Below are 24,612 nucleotides of genomic sequence, written 5' to 3'. Positions count from 1 at the left end.
AGCAATCAGTTGCTGTGCAACCCAGGGCTATGCTGCCCTTTGTAAGGTACCTTGTTCCCATAAAAGCCTTTTCGCAGATTTCTGCACTCCACGAAGTGCTCACAAGGGCTCCAGCTGGAAGAAAATGCCTCTGGCAGCGGGATGTTAATCTGAAAACAGCAGTTGGGAACCCAGCATCCAGGGGCTTCACTAACAGCGTTGGACTCGGAGCTAATCGAGGCTCCTTTTGATCCCTTTGAGAGTGATATTTGGTGGATTATAGACTCTCCTCTGGAAATAAGGAGCTTGTCAAAGACCACCCAATACCTGTGCTTTTATCTGGGGTGTGAAGATCTTCTGCTTCACCCTCAGACTGACCGACTTGCTTATCTCCTCCTGTTGGTTCTGAAATGATGCAGTCTGAGCAGGGGCCAGCCGCTGAAGAAAACTCTCAGGATCTCAAAGAACTAAATTGGTTAGTCTCTAAGGTGCCACAAGTACTCCTTTTCTTCTAGATACAGGGAGTAATTGTAGAGAGCTCAGCATCTCTGAAAATTAGGGCCAAGCGGTAAAGGAAGCTGCATACACTGCGGGTTCTTTCTGCCATTTATGTGTCTGTAAGATTCCCTCATCAGCATTATCAGGTGGTTATGAATGTGCAGGGATATACCAAACTGTCCCTAGCAGGGAAGGATTACTATGAACCCTGGCTTTGGGAAGGGCAGGTCACAGGCAAGCGGTATTTTACACCATAAGAGTTGGACTCTGGGTCACATGGAAGTTAAAGTAGGTCAAGATTTTAAACTAAAGCCAAGTCTGGAGCTTGCCTTCTTTGATAAGTCCAGTGTCAAGGGGCAGGGTTGCGAAGGTGATGAGAATGCAGCATGGCTAACTGTTCAAGCCTGGGAGGTTAGGTCAAAAAGGTATCACAACAGATAACCATCTTATCTTCCAGACTGTACGATGATGACTATGAGATTCCAGTAGGGGGTCCCCTGACTCCATGAATACACATTACCTAACTGGTCCTGGTGCATAGATGGGAAGGCAAGTTCTGGAGCTCTTGGTGTAGGACCCTGCCAACGGCGGAATATGTAATTAAGGGGACCGACGAATCCCTCTTGTATTGCCAATTCCAAGCTCCCCAAATCTAAATGATAGACATTTTCTTGTCACACATTTCACACTAGATTCCACACTTAATAACAACGAGCTGGCAAACAGAAGTACGACCCAACATTTTAGGACATAAATGTGACCGAGACTCCCGTATCCGGGTGAAACTGCAGGGGGAATTTAGGGAAGCAGAATGGAGTAATAAAATTAGAATTTCAGCACACTGGGGATTTTACACCTACTTTTAAAAAGTATCATAGGACATTAGTAACCTCAAGTCCAGCCATGCTACCGTTGAAGTCAATTGGAGTTTTGCCATTGACTTTAGCAGGGCGGGATCACGTAGATACTATGTTGACAGGCACTACTATATAGGATCCTATGTCAGAGAGACAGACAGGATTCAGCCCCCCTCCATGTGAACAGGAATCGGGACCTTAGGCTTATGTCACCTCAGTGAACATTAACTCAGCGCTGAACCAGGTCTGTCCAACAACAACTCCAACAACCAGGTCTGTCCAACAACAATACCTCTTTCAGAAAGGTTTATCCCGGAAGGGCTCCTGTTGAAACAGCGACCCATCCTGATAGCTCAGGAGAACTGATGGGAGCACACAGTGGTCTGACTGCAGTGTAGCTAAAATAATAAAGCACATAGGGTCCAACCCAGAAGTCTCACAGCAAAGCAAGGTAAGCGACTCCGAGCTTAGGTTCCAGGGCATGCTAGAATTACATCAAGAGAGAGCAGAGAATGTCAGGACCTGGGATTTTGTTGCCAGCAGGTCAGCCGGAGCAGGGCACCTTTTGAAGGAAGGAGATAGGGATTGGGAAAGTGATGCACTATTTATATTTTCTCTGCTATCTTGTTCATTTTAACGAGCAGCAAGAAACCAATGTGAAGCGAAGGAAATCTCATTAAAAAGCATGAAAGGAAAAACGACTCAGGAAAGATAATAGGAGCTTAATGCATTAGCAACGCTAGGAGTTGCTCTGATTGCATGCTGGGCTGGTGCTTTGACTGGGTTTGATGCCTCCTCCTTGTTCCGGTGCCAGATGCTAGTCAGCTTTTCAAATGTCAGTCTTGTAACTAGATATTTTTCGTTTGATTTCCTTGCAGCCTTGAGTCCATCTGAATGAACATTCAGAGACCCTTCAATGCAGTTGTCATGGTTCATTTGGGTTCCTTTTCAATACAATGATGTAGCAATACGTTTGGGGAGTGTGGATGGAGGCTGTCAGGGTCAGCACTGCTAAGGGATGATGGACAACGCACTGCTTTTGATAGGGGAAGGGGATCTAGGCATTGGATCAGATTGATCTGGCAATAAGAGAGCAGATGCCTCGGGACTGAGCACTCCTGGCTCCCATGGGAAGTTAATGCAAGCGGAGTATCTCAGTATCTCTGCAAATAAGGTAGCACATGTCTGAATCTGGGCACACAACAACAGAGGTGCTCAAAATTTGTGTGCACTTTGGAAAATCTGAGCCTGAACGGTCTCATCCTAATCTTCCGAGAGAGATTTGCCCTCCTCGTAAAATCACAGTTTCACAGTGCATCTGCTTTGACAAGGCTGATCAATGGAATAACAAGGGATGCTGCAGATCAGGATTGCGAAGCATTGGGACTGAGTGCATTGGCAAGCTTGTGTGTGGGGAGCCAAGCACTGGATTACTTGTGGGCCCTGCATGTTAGAGGATTGGTTCGGAAAGTTCAGCTCCCTTTGTTTGCTTTGTAAAAAAAATCCAAGTGGTCGCATTTCCTAGGGCAAGACTGGTGGATAAATTACTGCAAGGTAGAAAGGGTGTTCTAAAAGTGTTTAAGATCGGAGTTTCCCATCTTAAATAGGTTTAGACAAGCTTGGGATCTGCCTCCAGTACACACATGCATCTGTCAAGGGAAGCTCTGACCACATAGAGGTTCACCCTTCACCTATTGCTGAAGTGACCATAACAACCAATTCCATTGGAACCCAGCAGTGAGTAAAAGGGATACACTTATTCAGGTTCTATCTGCCTTGCAAAGTACTTTCAAGGCATCATCACTGTAGCCTGTGAGCACCTCTCAGACCTAAAAGGATTTATCCTCACAATGTCTCTGTGAGGTAGCAAAGTATTATCTCCACTAAGTACCTGTGTTACTCAGGTTCAAAGAGATTAAAGCCCAGATCCTCAATGGTATTTAGGCATCTAACTCCCTTTGAGGATTTTGACCTGCTTGACTTGTCTGAGTGACTCAGACATAGCCAAGAGCACTGAGTCCTACTCCAGTGCCTTGACCCTAAGACCAGTAAGTGTCATAGCCTCTGCAAGGTTTACTCGCATATATGACAGAAACATGGAGTTGACCTCCATGAGCTTGTGTGTGCATGATGGATCCGTTACACTCTAGTCTTTGAGTATCATGTGGCTTCTTCTTTGTGACAGGGTGGAGCTGGAACCTGGCATTTTTACCTTCATGGATCCCCTGAACGTGTCCTGGTACAATGATGACATTGGCAACAGGAACTGGAGCAAGCCTCTCAATGGGTCCGATGAAGACCAGAAGCCACAATACAACTACTATGCCATGCTTCTCACCCTCCTTATCTTCGTCATCGTCTTCGGCAACGTGTTGGTGTGCATGGCCGTGTCCAGGGAAAAAGCCCTTCAGACCACCACCAACTACCTGATCGTGAGTCTGGCCGTGGCAGATCTCTTGGTGGCAACTCTGGTGATGCCCTGGGTAGTCTACCTGGAGGTAGGTGGCATTGCTTTGTAGCGTATCCTCTGCAAGCCAAATGTTTCTGGTGCCTATATCCAGAGAGTGGAAGATTAGTGGCTTGGGAATCAGCTATTTAAAGAGTGGCTCTACTCAGAATAATAACTGCCTCAGTAATTTCAAGAAACAAATCTACTCATTTTTCTAATTGCCAGCCCTGTGAATGCAACCAAGAATCTGAGAGTCAGGCAGGCTCCTTCCTATTTCACACATCATCACCACCACAAACAAAGGTTCTGGAAGTCAAATTAGGTCCTCTGTGACACCCAGGATGCTCCACTGTCTTCAGATTATGTTCTCCATGACATGTGCAGTCCCATTGTCTTCGATGGGTTTGCTCAGGTGTGTCTGGTGCTTAGTTCACTAATCTACTGAGTATGCAAAAGAAAGAAGAGAATCCAGATCATTTTCCCCATAGCTGTACTAGTTCTACAAGGCTAACAGGAGTTTAAAACTCAGACAACATTAATTTAGCCTGCAATGTGAGCAGATTCTGCATACCAACCCAGAGCAGGTCTGAGGAATACGAAGGTGACATCTTTATAAGGCATTAGAGCCAGATCCTCAGCTGGTATAAAACAGCGCCATTGCAATGGACCTATGCTGCTTAACAACATTTAAGGATCTGGCCTTTAAGATTACAGTAAGATTGCTTCCACTCTTTATCCTTCTGAGGTGATCAGTTGAACTCGGAACTTATGTGTGGATTTTTTTTATAAGACCTTAAATAGGAACGTCCTAGGTGTTCTATATAGCCATTAAAGCTTCTGTGGCACTTAGAATAGGATTCACTATGTGGTTCTTGGTCAAATTTTCTTCACCAAAATTATTACTATTAACAATCATGTTTATTACTGTGCTGCCTAATGCAAATGAGACAAATGCTAATATAAAAAAAGAAAAACAAAACCAGAGGAACGTAGGCCTAGCTTGACATGAGTAACTGGACATAGGTGAGGCCTCAGTTCCTGGGAGACAGGATTAGGGAGGGGAAAGGATCAGCAGGCTGGAAACAGAATGTCTGCACTAGCTAAGATAAGGGGAACACTCAGATAACAATTTACAATGGACAAGATAACAATTGGTAAGATAAGCGCTGTATGTAAAATAGGCAAAGAGTAAATCAGGCATGGCCAGTGCATGCTATATTGGTTCATACAAAGTGACAAAGCCAATCCCAAAACCTGTGATGCCATGAATAGCAAATGCAAATGTGTCAATGTATATAAAGGAAGAGGTTGGGACATGTGGTATGCTCTATACCCAGTCTTGAGTCTGACCTACACTTGAGTCTGACCAGCTCAGTGTAGATTTGCTGTATGCCAAATAAAGGAACCTGAGTCATGACACTGCAGGCATTCTGAATTCTTGGGGAAACCAAGTGGAAGAGGTCCGAGGGAAACCCCAACAAGGACTAACCTTGAGTTGACATGGATTTTCCAAGATACACAGCCATGTGCAATGCATGCCCAAGCACAAGAATGGGCCCCTAACACTTCACTGATGTTGTGTGAATAAACTATATAGACTACTGACCAAACACACAGGACCACGGCATAGTTCTTAAAAACCACAGCAGCAGGGAAAATGTGCAATTGTATGTGCAAAATGTAAATGCAGAGCTACTGTGTCATAATATATAAGAGAAACAAAATCACAGGTGAGCTACTTGTCACATTACAGTAGTTAGAGCGTCACTTCGGTATAAAGGAACTTTGTGCCTCTGCGTGTGGAGCCACGTTTTGAGTGGCACCATGTTTTGTGAAAGCGGAATATTCCAAATCTGCCAAGCATTTAGCTGACATCAAATGATCCTGGCAACGTAAATAGCTAGAAAGAGCGAAATGCAATGTGTGGGAAAGGATAATAGAAAAGTACAAGGCCCTTGTTCTTCAGATCTTTAGAAAAACTTGTGTGCACGAGCACACGTCAGAGAAAGGCACAAAGAGAGAGAAAACGTTACTTTCTTTGGAGACTGGTTGACTCAGGGAATAGCACACTAAGCAATTTAACCTCTTGTGCAAAGACCGATCTGAAGTTTTATGCACCACGTAAGGGCTTAAGTGGTATTTAAGTTGTACTTAGGCCTTGTGCTAGCCTTCTACACAGGGATGAGTTGCATCCACAATGCCTAAAGTACTGGGTAAAGTTCTACTCGGGTTGCCAAAAAGTTGTTAGACATGTTACTATCTGATGACTGTCTGTGACCTATGTGAAATGAGCTTCAAGGGGTCTTAATCCAATTCCTGGTGATTAGGTGTCCACATCACCCTCAAAACCATTACTAATTGGCCTTTGCTTGGTGGCTATCAGGAGAAGCCAGGGACTGAATAAACCATAGAGACTGAACATCTATATCTATCTATCTATCTATGTCTGACCACCTAGAGAAGATCTTTTCAATTAAGGTTGAAGCAAATTGGGTGAGAGGAAAGGAAGGATACTTACTCTGCTGCTGTAGTAGACATCAAGGGGTGTTCATATGGCATCATTTATCGGTGCTAAATTCATCTAACAAGAAAAATAACTGAATAAATAACATTTCCTTCAATATTCTTTCTTTTAGATGGGCCTGTAATTGGAGAGAAACTGGAGTGTTTTTTCCAGAGAACTCTACACATGCAAAATTACAAAGTGAACATTAAATTGCAGTCAAAAAAAGCAAGAAGTCAGGGCTGCAATCCAGCAAAGCAGTTAAGCATGTGCTTAACTTTAACTACATGAGTAGTCTAACTGAAATCATTGGAATTAGTCACATGTTTAAAGTTAAGTACTCCGCTGGATCCAGGCTCAAGGGTGCTACAGAAGTTTAGTTATTTACTTTACAGAGGTGACAGAGAAACAATAATTACTGCCAAGTGCTGAATACACTCAGACTGCAAATGAAAAGCCCTTTGCTGAGACCTCTGTCTGATCTATGTTTCACAGCAGGGTTCTTGATTTTAATTTTCTCACTGCCGAGTTATTGCCTTTTAATCTAGTCTACAGCCCTGAAGTCAATTGGAAGCATTTACATAGAGCATCCCCACTAGGTATCAGTGGAGTCTAGAAGGGAAGAGGAGTTTGCTTTATAAGACAGTTGGTTGCCACTTCACGAATAGCGGACTGGGGTTGCCCAGGTATTTGAATACTTAGGGTTAGATTGGGTAAGGGGTGGTGCATAAACTGCCCCAGAGGAACAGCGCTGAGAAGCATTGTACTTCACAGGCACCCCACACACACCCTGAGTCACAAATCCTCCCTGTGCTTCCTCCTTGCTTTGGGAGGAAGTAGCCATTTGCTGCTTGCCTACACCATCCCCACACAATGCCTGCTTGCTCCTGTGTATCCAGACCGGAGACACGGGTAACTGCACAGTGTTCTACTTCCCTTTACTCCCCTCCGTGAATAGGTAGTCCAAGGTACAATCTAGCTCTTAATCTTTATAGAGTGCTTTGAGCTCCTCAGATGAGAGATTCTGTACAAATTCCATTTGTAATTGAATGCTATATTAAAGCTATACAATTTCAGAGATATTCATGATTAATATTACCCATCTCATTCACATTTTGCAACTCTTTTAACGAAGATTGCACATATATTCAATAGTTGTTGGCAGTTTTGTTGTAGCCCTCTTGGTCCCAAGATATGAAAAGGACAAGGCCAGGGCGGTAATATTTTTTATTGGACCAACTTCTATTGGTGGAAGATACAAGCCTCTGAAGAAAAGCTCTGTGTAACCTGAAAGCTGGTAACTTCCACCAACAGAAGTTGGTCCAATAAAAGGTTTTACTGCCCCAGCCTTGTCTCATACACATTCAAGAAAGTGGGGATGATAATGGATTCACAATCAGAATTTGTTAATTACCATCCAAATGCACCAAAACACTTAAGCACTTGCTTAATTTTGAGCATCTGAATAGTCCCAGTTATTTCACAGGCTTGATCCTGCAAAGTGCTGAGTGCTCTAGCCCGGGTCCTACAAACCATTTAGCCATGTGCTTAACCTTAAGCGGGTGGGTAGTCCCTCTGAAGTCAATGGGAACATGAGCGTGCTTAAAATTAAGCACGTGCTTAAGTGCTTTGCTGTAGCAGGCATTCAGCAGCTTCTAGGATCAAGCCTGCAGAGAACTGGCCCCATGCCTCAAGTTCCACTTGTGCGCTCTTGAATCAGGGTCGGCAAGATTTGTTTGTAAGAGTAATTGATTGTTAAACCAATTGATTTAAATGGTAGAATTAGTGAGAAATTACTTGTTTTTTTCCTAACCATATCAGATGCCCCATACGTTCCCAGCAACACCTTGTCACACATAGTATCTAATATGAAGGACAAATGTTTGGGGAGTTTAATATCCATGTTAGCATAGGGGTAGCCCATTGCCCCTTCATAACTGTTTGAAAATACTCGTCACATTTATGCACCGCAGTTGGTATTAATTGTGTCCCCAGGTTAGGCTGTGTGGGTTCTGGTTAACTGCAGAAATCAGTATTAGTACATCTGGGGAGGGGAGGAGGGAAGAAGAGGAGACAGGATATTTGACTGCACATCAGGAAAATTGAAAAACCCGAATCAGCAGGATGTAGAAACCGTAATGAAGATTAATTCACACTTTACGTCATGCAGCTTAAACTGCTCCCCAGAAGGTAGACATCACGTTGCTGTGGGGGATCTTTCTTCTACAATTAGTAGAGAGAAAAATCTAATCACAGTCATGGAAGTTAGCACTGGAACAGATCTACACAGTCACCCAGCTCATCTCCCCGGGCAGTGTCTGTATCTTTCCCTACAGAACATCTATTAGTGACTGGTCGTCAACCGCTACAAGGCTGGAGGCAAATGGAAGGGATTCCATTTCGGATATATGTACATTACAAGCTAGTGGTGTGATTCCGAGCTCCCCTACACATCCCACACTCACATTAGCTCTCATCTGAGCTAGCAGGCTAAAATTAGTAGCCACCATGCTGGTACGGGCAGTGACGGCAAAGGCTAGCCATCCCAAGTACAAACCCGCCCACATCCCGTGGGTACTTACTCGGGATTGCTAGCCCATGCATCCATTGCCACTGCCCATGCAATCACAGCAGCATGACTATTGTTAGCATGCCAGCTCAGATGAGCATGAGCGCAAATATTATGGCCATAGCTTGTAGTGTAGACATAGTCTTAGTCATCAGTTCAATTATAAGCAAACTGGAGTCGTTACCATAGCACTTGGGACTAATTACAGTACCTGCCTTGTCCTGGGTAGGCAGAACAGCAACCTGGATCGAATTCCTTTGTCTTCCCTTAAATATAAGGTCCACAGAATGCCAAGTGACGGGAGCCCTAGTGAGGAACGTAGCAAGAATATTTAGCACTGACTTAACATTGCATCTTCCTAATGATCCAAATTAAAAGGGACTCACTTACTGGTAGAGGGACCTATTTATTCTTCCTCTTCTTCCTACCAACTCAGTGTGCTATCGATTTGCCAGTGGGATTTCTTGCTATTGGACAGAGCCAGTGCTGCTGAAGAAGTTGATTAAACTCCGATGATCTCAGGAGGCATTCTCTGAAGCACAAATGAGACTTTGGGGCTACCTATTGATCCTAATAGCTTTAGTCTGGCCCTCTTATTTCCCACTGGATATGCATTAACCCTCCCGATGGATTTCAACCCAGTGCCTGCAGAGTCCTGAGTTAACACAGCATCACCTCTCCTATTTAAATAGCAGCTCAGCTCAGCTCTAAGGCAGTGAACAAATAGGAGAGAGGAAGACATGTTCTGTAAGGGGGTGGTTTTCCCTTTTAAGGTTCTTGGGAGAAAATTGTAAAACAAGTCCTAAGAGCTTTGCAACTTTCTGGAGAGGGCATTCCACTCCTCTGCGGTGTGCTTTCTGGAGAGGGCATTCCACTCCTCTGCGGTGTGCTTTCTGGAGAGGGCATTCCACTCCTCTGCGGTGTGCTTTCTGGCCAGTGTAGGAGTTGCACTGATGGACTCAAAATGGAGTACTGTAGCCATAGCCTAAATGGACACTCATGCAAGATTTCAGCCGGCCTCCAGCAGAGTTCAGGAAGGGTTACCCCCATCCAAAATGTAGTCTGGGAGGGCTTTTTTTTTATCTCCTTCCTCTGAAACATCAAGGGTGGCTTTGGCTGGAGATGGGACATTGGATGGGGAAGGCCAAGATTCTGAGGTAGAACTGATCATTCTGTCTCTCAGCGGCTTGACTGGCTAGTTCTTGCTCACATGTTCAGGGTCTAATTTATCACCACAGGTGGGGCTGGGAAGGAATTTCCCCTTCCCCACCCCCGGTGAGATTGACAGTGACCTTGGGTGGGTTTCACCTCCCTCTGCAGCATGTGGGTGCAGGTCACATGTCAGGATTATCTGGGTATATCTCACTTCATCATTCATCACCAGCATCACTGGTGCTCCTCAGTCCCTCTTGTTTTCTTCCTGTGGCACAGAACAGTCTAGTCTTCTCTGGGCTGTGATATTTTGGTCTAATTTTGTTTGTAGGGTTTAGTCTATGGGCTCAGGGTGGTGCTGCTGGCCTATGATATACAAGAGGGCAGATTCAATGATCAGGTACTATCTTCTGGCCTTAAACGCTATGATTCTCCGAGGAAACAGAGGGGGATGCAGGTTAGGTTGAAAAAAAAAATGAAGGTGGTCATCAACAGAGTAGGTGAAAAGCTCTGCTTGCTTTCGCACAGGTTGCTGGGATTGAGCAGGGTTTCCCCGAGAACTAGCACACCGCCTCTGTGAATGCCCAGTACCTTGTACTTCATGGCCCAATTCTGCTGAGTCAAGGAATGGGGAAGCTGCACAGGAAAGGTTTGCCAGAACACGTTCATTCCTTTGCCTTATTAATTAAAACCACAGCCTCAAAGTTCAGATCCTGAGTCAAACTTTTCAGTTTGGAGAGAATAATCTGGGGACCAAGGTATTGGGTTCAGACCTATCAATGCTATCAGTATTTGAGTAACTCAGCAGAGGGACTTCCACCCCCATATGACTCGTGTTCCAAGCTGTAGCAGGTACAGAGTTCCCATCCGCTTTGTGTGATGCAAAAGGCAAGGCTGGAAAATTGGCTTCAGGGTTTACTGCCAGGTGGTCCTTATGCAATGTGGGTGTGTTATGCTCCCCTTGGTGTGAATGGAAAATTCAGCAGTTTGCACTCTCTTTGCACAGGAGTAACTGACAATCCAAAATGCACGGCAGTGGTGAATCAGACTCAAATTCTTTCCTATATTCAGATATTCTACAGTTTGTTCTGATATTCTGACCACATCTACTGTCAGTCCAAAGACACCCAATGCATTTTCCATCTGCCTTACAGGGTACCATATTATTTGCAGGTGGATATGCAGGGCTCTTCAGTGACTCCTTCCTGAAGCTCGGAGTCCTTTCCCATAAAGTCAGGAATGCTGAGAAACAGACATGTGGATTCTGAGAAGTGCAGCCCTTGGTAGGGGAGGTCAGGGTGGAAAGAGGTTGCTGGCAGCTTTGCTGAATTTGGATAGTTTTCAAAAAAGTGCTCATTCCTAATTCTCTCCAGCTGATAGAATCAGTGCTGATGTCTCTGGACAGATCTAGGGTTTGCATTCTAATAGGTCAGGTTGCTGCAGGGAGCTTCAATGCATGGGTGTCTGGAAACTTGATCTTGAGTTGTTATTCTTATGGCAATAAAGGATAGGTGAAAAGATATGCATGGAAGGATAGTTCCCTACCTCAAAGAGGTGTTGCGCAGATAAAATCTGCTGAAAACTGGGAGGCCCTCAGATACTACAGTGATTAAGGCCACATGAAGACCTAGAATGATAACAAGAGTTGTACAAAAAATATTCTCAGCCTTGGCAAAAAAGTGGGGGAAATGGCATTTTTATGAATGTGAAGGAATAAAATGCTTTTCATTGCACCCTGAGTTATCTACAGAGAGCAGGGCTCAAGTGGGAACATGTTTCTTTCTCAGGAGGCTGCTGATCAGCACTCTGCTTTGTGTGGTGGGAGTCGGGACCATGCAGCCCAGAGAGTCTTGATCATCTAAACATAGGAGATAAAACTCAGACTTGAGGTTAACTGGATGGTGCAAATTTGTTCTGAACTGTGTAGTGAATTGAAGCACATTAAGAAGACTAACCTACATTTTCATCAAGAAGATAAAAGTGTACAGGAGCCATAACATCATTTCCTGGTGACTATATGGTGACATGCTAAGAAGAAGAGAGACAGTCTCAGGTTCTTGCATTCAATTAGAGCCGATTGTAAGTTTTTCACTGAAACTTTTTTTTTGGATGGAAAATGCTATTTTTGTCTGAACTGAAATGCTTTTAAAAAGTGTCCATTTTGATAAAATTTCATTAAGAAAACAAAACCAAATTGTTTCAATGATGTCCAAACATCCCATTTTGACATTTTTGGAAAAAAATGTTTTATTTTATTTCTTTTTTAAATGACTTTTTGAAATGAAATTCACTGTGTTTTATACTTTTAAAACTATTTAAAAGTTTTAAAAGAGTGAAATTGGAATGAAATTATATTATTTTATCAAAATGAAATATTTCAATTTATCTGAAACTATTTTTTAAGGGTTTTTTTTCCATGGGAAACTTTTAAAAAAATATTTTTGTTCCATTTTGGAATGGAAAAATTTTGAAGTTGCTGAAATTCAAATGGAAAATGCAGTCCTGCATCGCTTGACATTCAATACAAGCAACTGTTCACTTTCTGCAGAGCTTGCAGATCCTTTAGAGGATTCAGCTGCAGTGTGCCCTGTATTTCATTACAGATCAGTTTAATAATAACTGTCTCTGTTGGGAAAATTTCAAGATTGTATTTTTCCCCCCAATCCCTATTTGTATTGATCCCCTGCAATGAGACAGTCTCACTCCGTGCTGTACATCATGTTTACTTAGACCTGACAAGAAAATTTGAAAGAACAAGACCATGCATCTACTAAGCTCCATAGTGTCCACAAACAAATAAATACATGAACAAATAAAGATTTGAGAAGTGAGTGGTTGTTGGCATGAATTTGAGCACTGAGTGGCTATGAATTTGTATCACTTGCTGCTGTTCATTTGCAGCTGGTTGTTTAAGAGAGAAAAAGATAAAATGGACGGGGGAGGGGAGGCCAGACAAGAGAAGCCATAATTCACCTGTGAATGTAACAGCACAGAGCAAAACAAATTCACTGAGGGTCAAGCAGCCACATTATTAATTATCACCCTAGTTAATTAACGTTTGTACGGCACTTTGAAATGTAAAGCATTGTGTATATGCTAAGCCTCATTAACATAACCACTGGCAGGCTGTGATTGTAGTTAATGCCCCTGGGACTAGTTTGTGCTGTTCTAAACCAGGTCCACAATAATCCACTTCAAATGGAAGCTCATTCTGTGAGAGCCCATCATTTCTGGCTTGGTTTATGAGTTTCTCACCCATCCTTTTCAATTGGAAGAACCAAGCAGAGCTGACATAAGATGGGGTATAAATCCTTTTCCTTCCATGAGCTCATGGACACATGGCTCCTGCTGGGAACCTCTGTTTCATAAATCTAGAGAGTAGACTGAAATCAGGACTGCACGTATGACTTTAGCTGTGATTTGTTGTTGACACAATGGCCCCTCTGCATCCCTCCAGCCATGTGACTTACCCCGATGCATTGGGATCTTCCAGTGCTTTTCCTGTATGCCACAGTGACTGAATGTTTCTCTGATATTTGAACGGGGACATGTGCATTCACCACAGATGCTGGGAATCCCCAGAGGCGCTTGTGTCCAACAGATAAAAGGGGCTGATGGCTTATGGTTTAAAGCTTCCAAAAGAAGCAGATCTCAATATCCTTTACACCACTGCAGCTAGAACAGGGCTTTCTCAAATGTTACTCATAAACCCATCCCATGTCAGAGAGTCTGGAGAGACATTAGGCAAACTCCTGGAGCTCAGGCTGTAGGGCTCAGAGAAAGGATCTGAGACCCAAAACCAAGAACAAAAGAAAGAATTACCATGGTCACCAGAGCAGATAGGACCATCTCTGCAGTAGGTGTGGCTTTCAACACTCGGAGGCTAATATTTTCAGTACCAGCAAGGGGATCCAGATGCCTAATTCCTATTAAAAAATAATGCAATATCTCAGCCTTGGCTAGGAGATGTACCAGCATGTGTGGGATGGAGGGTAACTGGATTCAGGATGCAAGAGCAGAGATTCCTCTTCATACCGTCTTCATTCAGTGAAAATAACCATTTAAGGTCAGCTGCTGTCCTATAGGACCATTGCAGCCAGAGAATCTTAAAACAGCCTTAAAGTGGTCCAGGATGTGGAGAACAGAGAGATGACCTAGAGTGACATTCCTGGTTCCAGCTGCACAAAGTATAAGCCCAGGGTAGCTGAAGATCTGACTGGAGATGATTATTTTCATGGAGTAAAATCAAAGACTCGTTGGAGAGGACTCTCTCCTCTTTGCAGCCCTCTGGCATTCTCCAAAAAGTTACAATCTTTCAACTTTCATCCTGACTTGGGACAAGAACAAATGTCGAAATGCTGGAAGTTACATTTTTCAGTCAGCTCTAATAGAAGCATATATTCCACCCCCCCCCCCAAACTTTTGAAGTTCTCCCATCCGTACACAGCCACACACTTCACTGTGTTGGAGGACAAATGCTGCACTAATCTCACAGCATCCTCAGTGAACTCAAATTAGTTTAGTTTTTTTGCAAGCAGCTGATTGCATCTCTGGGTTCTACCCGGCTGGCAAATCTTTGCCTTCGGGCAAATTCTAATCAAACCAACTTATTTATATGACTGTGCCCTTTAAATGCTGTTTTTTAAAATAAGTGTTCATCTATCATTCAGCCTTTAATGCAGCCTCCATCTCTCCCTCCTTCACTTCATATTGCCTAGGGTCATGGGTTAGAAAGCAGAAATCACTCTGAAGAATAGATATTTTATTCATTCCAGTTCCAAATGCAGTAAGACATTTATTTATATTCGAGGGAAATATGCTTTTCTATTTGCACACTGGATACAATAGTTCCACTACTCACCATTAAACTTAATTGCAAAATTTGGTTTTAGTAACAAGAGAAAAGATGAGAACAGAGCTACTAGTAACTGGAAATATTATAATTAGTCCTCTATCTTTGTTATGTAACATAATGTGTGTCAAAGATCTTTTGTTCTGAATTTAATCCATCTTCATTCATAAGAATGTGTAATGTGTGAATTATTTCTTCTATTTTTATGTATGCAGAAACAATAGGCTTCCCTTATGCTATTTCCATTACTGTGCTTTATTGAGCACAAAAAAATCTTTTAAAAACCATTCACATTTTGCTAGCTTAATTTATTAATTATTATACATTAGTAATGATACAAGTTTGTTGTAACATTTTAAGGCCCCAATTAAGTACTTGCATAAGAATGGCCATAGTGGGTCAGACCAATGGTCCATCTAGCCCAGTATCCTGACTCTGACAGTGGCCAATGCCAGACGCTTCAGAGGGAATGACCAGAACAGGCGATCATTGAGTGATCCATCCCTATAATCCACTCCCAGATTCTGGCAAACAGAGGCTAGGGACACTCAAAGCATGGAGTTACTTCCCTGACCATCTTGACTGATAGCCATTGGTGGACTCATCCTCCACGAATTTATCTAGGTTTTTTTAAAATCCTGTTATAGTTTTGGCCTTCACAGCAGAACTGAGTCAACTCATGGGCCACCAATAGAAGTAGCGTTTTCTTTGGTCCTAGGTTTGTATTGGTCATGTGGGTTGCCTAATGGGGATGTAGGGCAATAGAATGGAATTCAGAAAGGTAAAATCAGGCTCAATCTCGGGGAAATTACAAAAGAGGAGACCCTACTGGCTCACAGCTCGGTCTCCTGGTCAAACGCCATCACTTGGGACTTTTCAAGCTAGGTAGGACAAAGCACTGGAAGATATAAACAGCAAAAAATCCTGCACTGGCTCAGTGGAGTGTTAACAGGATGTGGCCTGAATCCCTCTCCAACTTCTGTGGCCCAAATTCTGCTCTCATTTAAACCAACACAACTCCAGAGTAACTTCACTGAAGCCAACAAAATTACTCTCTACACTAAGAGCAGAATTGGCCCTTAGACTCTCTTATCCTGGCTGCTTGAATGAATGCCTTTATCCAATTTTCTCTCTCTTCTCCAAGGTGGTCGGTGAGTGGAGATTTAGCCGGATCCACTGTGACATCTTTGTCACCCTGGATGTTATGATGTGTACTGCCAGCATCCTCAACCTCTGTGCCATCAGCATTGACAGGTGAGATCTCTCTGGGGCCAGGAGCAGGACGGTCCTGTCCTGCTCAGTGTGGCTGGTAGGAAGGTGAATTGCACAAAATCACTTCTTAGTTTATGTGCGTCTGCTCATGTTTCAAAATGATGGAGCAGACACAATAATCCGGAGAAGGTGCATTAGGCTACACCACTGCAGTCTTCTCTTCAGAGGAAGGTCATTGAAAACCAGATCAAATGGGCTCCACCCTCAAACCTTCCAAAGCAAGGGACTGCAGAGACAAGAGAGTGGATTCCTCCCAGCTTAGACATCTCAGTTCCTGGAGATCTTCTATAGCTGAACCTGCCCCTGTGATCTCTCTGGAGCAATTCTCCAGATTTACTAACTGTCCATTGGCAGATGGTCTCTCAGCACTGGCAGTGAAATAACATGCCGGGTCTTTGTCTCCATGCTGCATGCAGGTACACCGCCGTAGCAATGCCAATGCTTTATAACACACGCTACAGCTCCAGGCGCAGAGTCACTGTCATGATCTCCGTGGTCTGGGTCCTGTCGTTTGCCATCTCCTGCCCACTTCTATTTGGTCTCAGCAACACAGGTGAGCATAATGCCGTCTGCGGCTGGCTACTGTGTGTGTTTCGTGCTCTCTTCTGCCTCACTGGGTCCCAGAGAAATTTGTATTATGAGGAGGGAATTAACATGGCTGAATAATGAATACTAAGAGTTAAGATTTTGGTGCATGCACCCCTCTGCCAATCAAACAGCCCTGAATCTGTTGCAACTCTTGCGCTGCCAGACCTACATCCCCCAATAAATCAGGGTTGATGTTTGTCCTCAGGCTTCTGTAGAAGAAACTTGCACAGCACTAGCCAGCATCAGCACCCAAAAAGAAGAAGTAACCTTATGTCTTAAAATCTGCCGCTGTGATGGGCACCTTACAAATAGCCAGACAGCTCCATTGGACAGCAGCATAAGATAAAGGTTGCTGACTAGGAGTGTATTTTAGGGAAACTGGATGGTCTATGGTATGGGAATGATGGAGCCTTTCACGTACAGGTCACTGCTTGGTGTTTGGCTCAGGTTGGTAGCAAATGATCCCTCGTCAGGTGTAGACTCACCTCTTAGTGATCTGCTTGAAAGGCGTTGGGCTCAGGCCCGTTCCTGTAGGACAGGTGTCCATATCAGAACCCCTCCCCCTCCACTAATAGCTATTGGGCAGTCTTAAAAGAGAGCCCAAGGACTGAAAAGTCTATAGAGACTGCATTCCCCTCTCAATTCCTACAGCTGGAGATGTGGCTCCTTGGTGGGAAGCAGTCTGGGAAGTTTGCACCGCTGCAATTGTGTGGCTAGCTAGAGAATTTCAGTCTCCAGCTCTCAATCCAGCACCTGACACCTGCACTAACTGTGTGAGAAATAAACCTGTTTTCCCTTGGTTTAGGGCTTGGCCTGTGATTTTCAAAGGAGCCTAGGGTGCTGAGACACCCAGCTCCCATGGACTTGCAGGCGGAGTTGGGTATATGACTCATTGTGACAATCCCGCTCTTGGTTTGGAAATTATTTCTGGAGGAAGATGGGAGAGCAGCTGTTCCTATCCCCTGGTGGGGGTGCTCTTGTGGCGGGTGAGAGAGAGAGAGAGAAATGCTGGTTCTAGCTCCTAACGGTTGGGACGATGCTCCTGCAATCTCTTGTGTCTTCCAGAGAAGAATGAGTGTATCATTGCCAATCCTGCCTTTGTTGTGTATTCCTCTATCGTCTCCTTCTACGTTCCCTTCATTGTCACCCTGCTGGTATACGTACAGATTTACGTAGTGCTCCGTAAACGCAGGAAGCGTGTCAACACCAAGCGCAACACCCACCACGGCCTGGACTCTGGCACGCAGGCACCGCTGAAGGTAACCAGACCCCAACCCCCTCTCCCAATCGCCGTCTTCTTTCCTTCCTGATCTCATACTTTTCCTATTGCTTCCCCCGTTCCTTCCCCATTTACGCTGCTTGGTCTGAATGAAACAGTGGATTGTGAGGATGGATATCGTGTCTTATGCCTTTTGGGAGTCCTTGATGGACACAGGAGAAGCTTCCCAGATCTTTCCTGACTTCCAAGGATGTTTCATCAACAACTCTGTGGTTGGCTCTGCTTCACCCAAGCAACCCATGTTTGCTTCAGCTCTGCAGAGTCTGAGTTGGGTTTAAGATATCCAGCAAGGGCTTGAAGTGAGGGTACTTTTATTCTTTCACTCTGAGTAGATCCCTCTATTCCATGACCGGATGGTGGACACAATCTCTCACCATCCTGTTGGAATTTATTCCTTCAAACTGTAGCTTGGGGAGCTAGCTTACAGATATTTTATTTAGCAGCAACACAAGAAATCTAGAGGCCTGCATCCTGTAAGAGAAATTGAAATATCTTTAAGCTAGCTCTGTGGGATAGAATACCAAAGGTTGGGCCTTTCAAAGCAGCCCAGGGAATTTAGTCTTAAAATTAATAGACGACACAAGATTAGGTTAGAAGCAGGTTAGATGAGCTCCTGTCAGGGATGGTCTAGATAATACTTAGTCCTGCCATGAGTGCAGGGGACTGGACTAGATGACCTCTCAAGGTCCCTTCCAGTCCTATGATCCTATAATTAAAACCCCTATGCAGTTTTCAAAACTTCAATCAAGGACTTCAACAACCTCCCACTTCCTTCTTTCCTGGCCACCATTTACTTTTAGGGCTGAGCTAGCTGACTGTTTCCTTTCTCTCCAAATTTGGCCGTGGTGGTAGCTGGTGTCTGCCCATGTTACGGTACTGAGCAATAGATGGTTGTGCAAATAATTTGCCACTACAGTAGTGTCCACAGGGAGGGCTATTGCCCTCTTGCAGGGCCGTCCACTAGTTAGCAACTTCAACAGGGCTCACAAACAAGGAAACCTTTGGGATGTGCTCTGGCACCACGGTGACGGCAGGCCCAGACAGACACATGTAAGAACACAGCTCTTGATATTTCACAGGCAGCGCACGCGTGTCTGGCCTGCAGAGCGCATGGCTTGCGTGGCACGCTCGCGACTGACAGCAGTGCCTTGAGGCACACACGTTAGCGGAGTCCAGCAAAGTGTGCGTGGGCCATGAGGACACTTGTCACAAATTCCCATTTTAGTAGCAAGTGAAAAATGATTAATATGGACTTGTAACCAGAGAGGAGCCATCTCCAAACTGTCTCTCGGCATTTCCCTCGAAAGCCAGGTTCTAGTCAAACAGAGCAATATGGAGACAGAGAGTGGGGCTGGATTGAGGAGCTACAAAGGTCCTTAAAGTTTCTTTCTTGTAGTGAGAAAAGAGCTGAGAGTCCCTGGGAACCACCATCATTCACTCCTCAGAGTAATTTTCCAGACTTCTTACCTTCCTACTCACAGCTATTTGTTTCTGCTCAGTGCCCTGTGTTTAAATTGCCACATCCCCTCCTAATTCCTATCTGCTTGTGTAACCTGTGTGCTGATGCTTCCCCCATAGGACAAATGCACTCACCCAGAAGATGTGAAGCTCTGCACTGTTATTGTCAAGTCCAACGGGAGTTTCCCAGTTCATAAGCGGAAAGTGGTAAGTGTCACAGAGGACTGTTGGCACTCTAGCACAAGCTCTTTCTCCGTTTGCCTTTGCATGGTGCAGAATGAATTTAGGGTGGGTTTTTTCCCCCTAGCCTAAGAAAGAAAAGTTCTGTGGTAACAAAGGGAATTCCTATGCAGCATCAAAACTTAAAGGGTGCTCTTCCCATTCCCCAAAGAAAGCCAGCTATTTGAACTGCAGTATCGGCAACTCCAGAGTTAAAATATCAGGATTCAGTTCCTCCACCCTCCCCCAAACATCATGAGATTGTTAAAAATATCATGATTTTTAAGGCAATTATCAATTTGGATATCTTTTTATTTACCTTCTAGGTGTTTTTTATATTTTAAGACATAAATTCCTTTGGTTTGTTATGAAAACCTGAATAAAATAATTGAAAATGGACATTTCCCAGGAATATTTCTGTTTAGGAAAAAAAGCCATCTTCTATTTAAACGTCCTTCTGATAGAAAATCTTCAGCCAGCTCTGTATAAGTAGGGGTATAGCGAGCAGATCGAGGGACGTGATCGTCCCCCTCTATTCGACATTGGTGAGGCCTCATCTGGAGTACTGTGTCCAGTTTTGGGCCCCACACTACAAGAAGGATGTGGATAAATTGGAGAGAGTCCAGCGAAGGGCAACAAAAATGATTAGGGGTCTGGAACACATGACTTATGAGGAGAGGCTGAGGGAACTGGGATTGTTTAGTCTGCGGAAGAGAAGAATGAGGGGGGATTTGATAGCTGCTTTCAACTACCTGAGAGGTGGTTCCAGAGAGGATGGTTCTAGACTATTCTCAGTGGTGGAAGAGGACAGGACAAGGAGTAATGGTCTCAAGTTGCAGTGGGGGAGGTTTAGGTTGGATATTAGGAAAAACTTTTTCACTAGGAGGGTGGTGAAACACTGGAATGCGTTGCCTAGGGAGGTGGTGGAATCTCCTTCCTTAGAAGTTTTTAAGGTCAGACTTGACAAAGCCCTGGCTGGGATGATTTAATTGGGGATGGGTCCTGCTTTTGAGCGGGGGGTTGGACTAGATGACCTACTGAGGTCCCTTCCAACCCTGATATTCTATGATTCTATGATTCTATGAGATCTGAGGCTGGTAGGTGCTCCCCTTTGATAACCCCTATAAGATAGCGGAATGACTCAGAAGAACCAAATAAGCATTGTCAGAGTCAGAAAGGCCAGTTCCTTTCAGAATAATGTACACATAAAAGCGATACAAATAAAGGGAACATAAGCAAAGAAATGAGCCAACAGAAACACTCCCCCAGTTTGGAGCTTCCCCCTTGTCCTATCACCCCAACCTTCCCAAAGGCATTCTCCCCTCTCTGCCTCCCACACAGCCAATTTATAGCCCTTCCCCTGACCATCTCTGCAAAAGGAGGAGATGGGGAATTGAGCTCAGGTTAATCTCTTCTTCATCAAGGCCCAAGTAGTACTCCTGCTCCCTTCACAGAAGACAGTATCACTCCTTTGCTCCAATTGCATATTTATCTATCTTTATGTTGGGGTTTTTTGATCCTTGTCCAGGAGGCAGTGAATCACGTGGAGGAGATGGAGATGGAGATGGTGTCTAGTACCAGCCCCCCTGAAAAAACCAAACACAAACCAGCCCTGCTGAGTAACCACCAATTGGTCATGCCAGCCACTTCCAACCAGTGCATCAATTCCACCCTGGATTTGCCCTTGGACAGCCCCACGAAAACGGAGAAGAATGGGCATGCCAAAGACAACCCAAAGACGGCCAAGGTCTTCGAGATCCAGTCCATGCCCAACGGCAAGACAAGGACTTCCCTCAAGATCCTGAGCAGGAGGAAACTCTCACAGCAGAAGGAAAAGAAAGCCACCCAGATGCTAGCCATTGTGCTTGGTAAGAGCTCAATTTGGCCTCCTTTGTAGTCCATTGGATTCCCAGGACTGGTCTTTTAATGGGAATGTCCAGTGAGAACTATTTTGTTAGTCACATAGGCAGCGAGAAGTGCACCTGCTGGTGGAACATGTGGGGAAAGACAAGGAGGAGCATAGCGGGCAATGCACAGAGGGAAGAAGGAAGTGTCAAATAAGGGCAAATATGCAAGGTGAAAGGAGGGGTGTGAGGATACTTTAAAGTGGTCTCTGGAGACAGAGTGTCGCGTGCTGAAGGTGAGGGCCTTATTGCAGTTTTCTCTTGATAAGTTAGGTGAAACACCTGTGCAACCAGGGAGCATGACACCAGTAGGAAGGCCAGCCACGGTTCTCCCTCTCAGAGCAGCATAAGAGGACAACCTCATCTAACTCAGGGTATTGCCCAACTCTGAGGAATACTGGCTGCTGATTGGCAAAGGCTGGCAAGAGGCTCAGATGATTTATAATGCATCCCAATTATGTTCCAAATGGCAGTGAAGTCAGAAACAGGACTGGCAGTTCTGAGGGCCAGATTCTCTGCTGGTGTAACTGCTTTGAAGTCAATCAACTTACAACAACTGAGAAAACATTTAGTGCTTAGATACTTAAGGGCCACGGATTTAGAAATAGGATAGCAAGACACAAGACCTACACCCCTGCAGGAAGCAACTTTCTTTTATCACCATAAGGGGCTTAATTGTTGGATCTCAGAGAGTATTGAGCACCTGTACAAATCTTCCAGGGTTAAAATGACAGCTCAGTGCAATCAAACCCGATTCTTTCCTTATTTCCCAGGTGTTTTCATCATATGCTGGCTCCCCTTTTTCATCACCCACATCCTGAACATGCATTGCAACTGCAACATTCCACCGGCGATGTACAGTGCCTTCACGTGGCTCGGGTATGTCAACAGCGCCGTCAACCCAATTATTTACACCACCTTCAACATTGAGTTCCGCAAGGCCTTCATGAAGATCCTCCATTGCTAAATAAAGCCTGAGAGCAAGATGATGCCATGCACACATCACATACACACACACAGGTGAATAGGGAGTCATGAGGAGGCCCAGTGTTCTTATATAGGGCCATAGGTCCATGTGTTAAGACAGCGCCATGCCTACACACCCTTATAGCTGGGATGTAATGGGTGGCTTCAAGTGGGATGCTCTCTCTTATCCTTAAGGTGACCTTTGGACTCAGAGATCAACCCAAAGGGCAGTTTTAAGAGGTACTCTCACACTGTGTTTGAAGATACAGAAGCAAAAACTAAGACACTCATTTGATACCTGCCTGTGGCCAACTGACCTCCAGTGCATTAATTGTGGACATTAGCAGAGCTAGCGGAGGACAGTGATTGGTCCCTGTGCTGGTTGCTCACATGTTAACGTCATTGATACAATTCTCACCAAAGACACCGACATCTTTTCTGCTTTGCAATAGGAGCCAGAAAGCCAGAGCTCACAGGAACTCCATGCAATGGCTTTGCCATCACCTCCAGCTGACCAGTCCAGTATCAAACTGCTGAAGCCTTCAGACAAAGACTTAGAGAGGTGCCAACTGGGCTAAGAAGGTTCTGCCATCAGACACGATCTGATATCTACAGACATATGGGTCCTGGGGAAGTGTGTGCAGGAGGAGAAGGGAAACCTGTATCACATATGGTGTCATAACACAAATGTAAATATGAATAAATAGGAGGAATTGAACAGAAGCCCAAGCCAAAAAAACCATAAATAAAGAGAGAAACAAAGAAATGACACCTTGTCTTGCATGGTACGCGCGTGCTATGATTCAAAGGGTACTCATCGTCACCATTCAAAGCCATGTCCACCTGCCAGTATTTTCATCTCCAAGTTACAAGTTATTGTACAAAGTTAGCTGCAGTGTGATGGTGTCATTTATATAGTGGCACGAGGACAAGGTGAAAGAGAAGGCCCCTGGAGCCATGTCCATCCCTGGTGTAACTCCAGTGAAGTCATCAGAATTGGACCTCCAGGCTGAATTTGGCCCCTGTAGCATGGGTTTAACCAAACAGGGAGGGAAGCTACTCTTCATTGGCCATCCTGGCTTCCCCCTTCCCTTACGACTCTGCACTGACGCTTGTAGGGAGAGAAAGCAGAATTGTGTATGAGGTTCTAAGTCTCAGCCATCACTCTAAAGGCCAGTAACTTCACTATAAGCAAGATCTTAAGCCACTGACTCACACTGATGAGCTGTAGTTGCTTTCATGAACAATCCCATTGTCTTCAGAGGAACTACTCCTGAGAGTAACCGTTCACCACCGTAAGTTAAGGGCCTTTGTAATCTGACCGTGGTGGCTTTGGGAGGGAAATTGAAAGGTTCTGAATGAGTCTCTAGCTAGACATGCTCCTGGGTTCAGTGTGGACTCTGGTCTGGAAAATGAGAGCTTTTCCCCCATTTGTTTCCAGTATCTCCCCCACCCCCTTGTCTCTGTGCTTCATGGTTTAACCACTTGAGAAGCCGTCACCAACACCATCTCACTAAGCCGACTCTGGGGCTGCCAAATCCACGCTGTCATTTTTGTACCCAGTTAACTATATATTTTGTAATATCACTGTAAAGAATATTCAGTAAAATTAATAAAATTCCATGGAAATGGGTCTGGCTGGAGTTTAATTCAGGATCAGGATAGTCTGGATTATTGCAATAGTCCACACACACATACAGACCCCGCAAATTAAAATCATCTGTCAATTTTAAAGCTATTAGATGCCCTGTAGAAAGAGATACTGGCTGGAACCTCACACACTTCTGGCTTCAGCAGAGGGGGAGCCTCCTGCAGGTGTGGAGAACAAATTGAATGTCGTTTCTGGTTTTATACCAAAAAAGAGAAAAGACGACCAAATCCACCATCTCTGGCGTAATTCCATCAGCTTCAATGTGATTAATTTGTCCTGGGCCTCTTAACTACAGTTCAACACAGCACCTTCTTATTTGACTCATTCATTCTTTATTTACGGGTAATTCTCAAATTTTGCAGGTCAAGACCATTTCTTGCTGTAGGCCCTTTGCAATGAATTCCCCTTGGTTCTAG

The 24,612-nt window shown here is 44.5% G+C and overlaps 1 protein-coding gene across 4 annotated transcripts in view; it reads left to right on the top strand.

Annotated features, from left to right (window-relative positions):
• Positions 1 to 24,178, top strand: part of DRD2 (dopamine receptor D2) — a 67,521-nt gene extending 43,343 nt beyond the window's left edge. For 2 of the 4 annotated variants that reach the window (XM_048827577.2, XM_075122197.1), the window contains 7 exons: positions 3,520 to 3,832; positions 16,004 to 16,113; positions 16,548 to 16,684; positions 17,785 to 17,978; positions 19,577 to 19,663; positions 21,204 to 21,543; positions 22,353 to 24,178. In XM_048827577.2, coding sequence (XP_048683534.1) covers positions 3,551 to 3,832; positions 16,004 to 16,113; positions 16,548 to 16,684; positions 17,785 to 17,978; positions 19,577 to 19,663; positions 21,204 to 21,543; positions 22,353 to 22,546 — 1,344 coding nt within the window. In that variant the 5' untranslated portion in view covers positions 3,520 to 3,550 and the 3' untranslated portion in view covers positions 22,547 to 24,178. The remainder of the gene's footprint in view (positions 1 to 3,519; positions 3,833 to 16,003; positions 16,114 to 16,547; positions 16,685 to 17,784; positions 17,979 to 19,576; positions 19,664 to 21,203; positions 21,544 to 22,352) is intronic. The other 2 variants (XM_048827578.2, XM_075122198.1) reach the window with 2 other exon arrangements.
• The last annotated feature ends 434 nt before the right edge of the window (positions 24,179 to 24,612 follow it).

The sequence above is a fragment of the Caretta caretta genome, chromosome 22, assembly GCF_965140235.1.
Source record: "Caretta caretta isolate rCarCar2 chromosome 22, rCarCar1.hap1, whole genome shotgun sequence".
Classification (NCBI taxonomy): domain Eukaryota; kingdom Metazoa; phylum Chordata; order Testudines; family Cheloniidae; genus Caretta; species Caretta caretta.
This window is presented reverse-complemented; position numbering and strand designations above follow the sequence as displayed.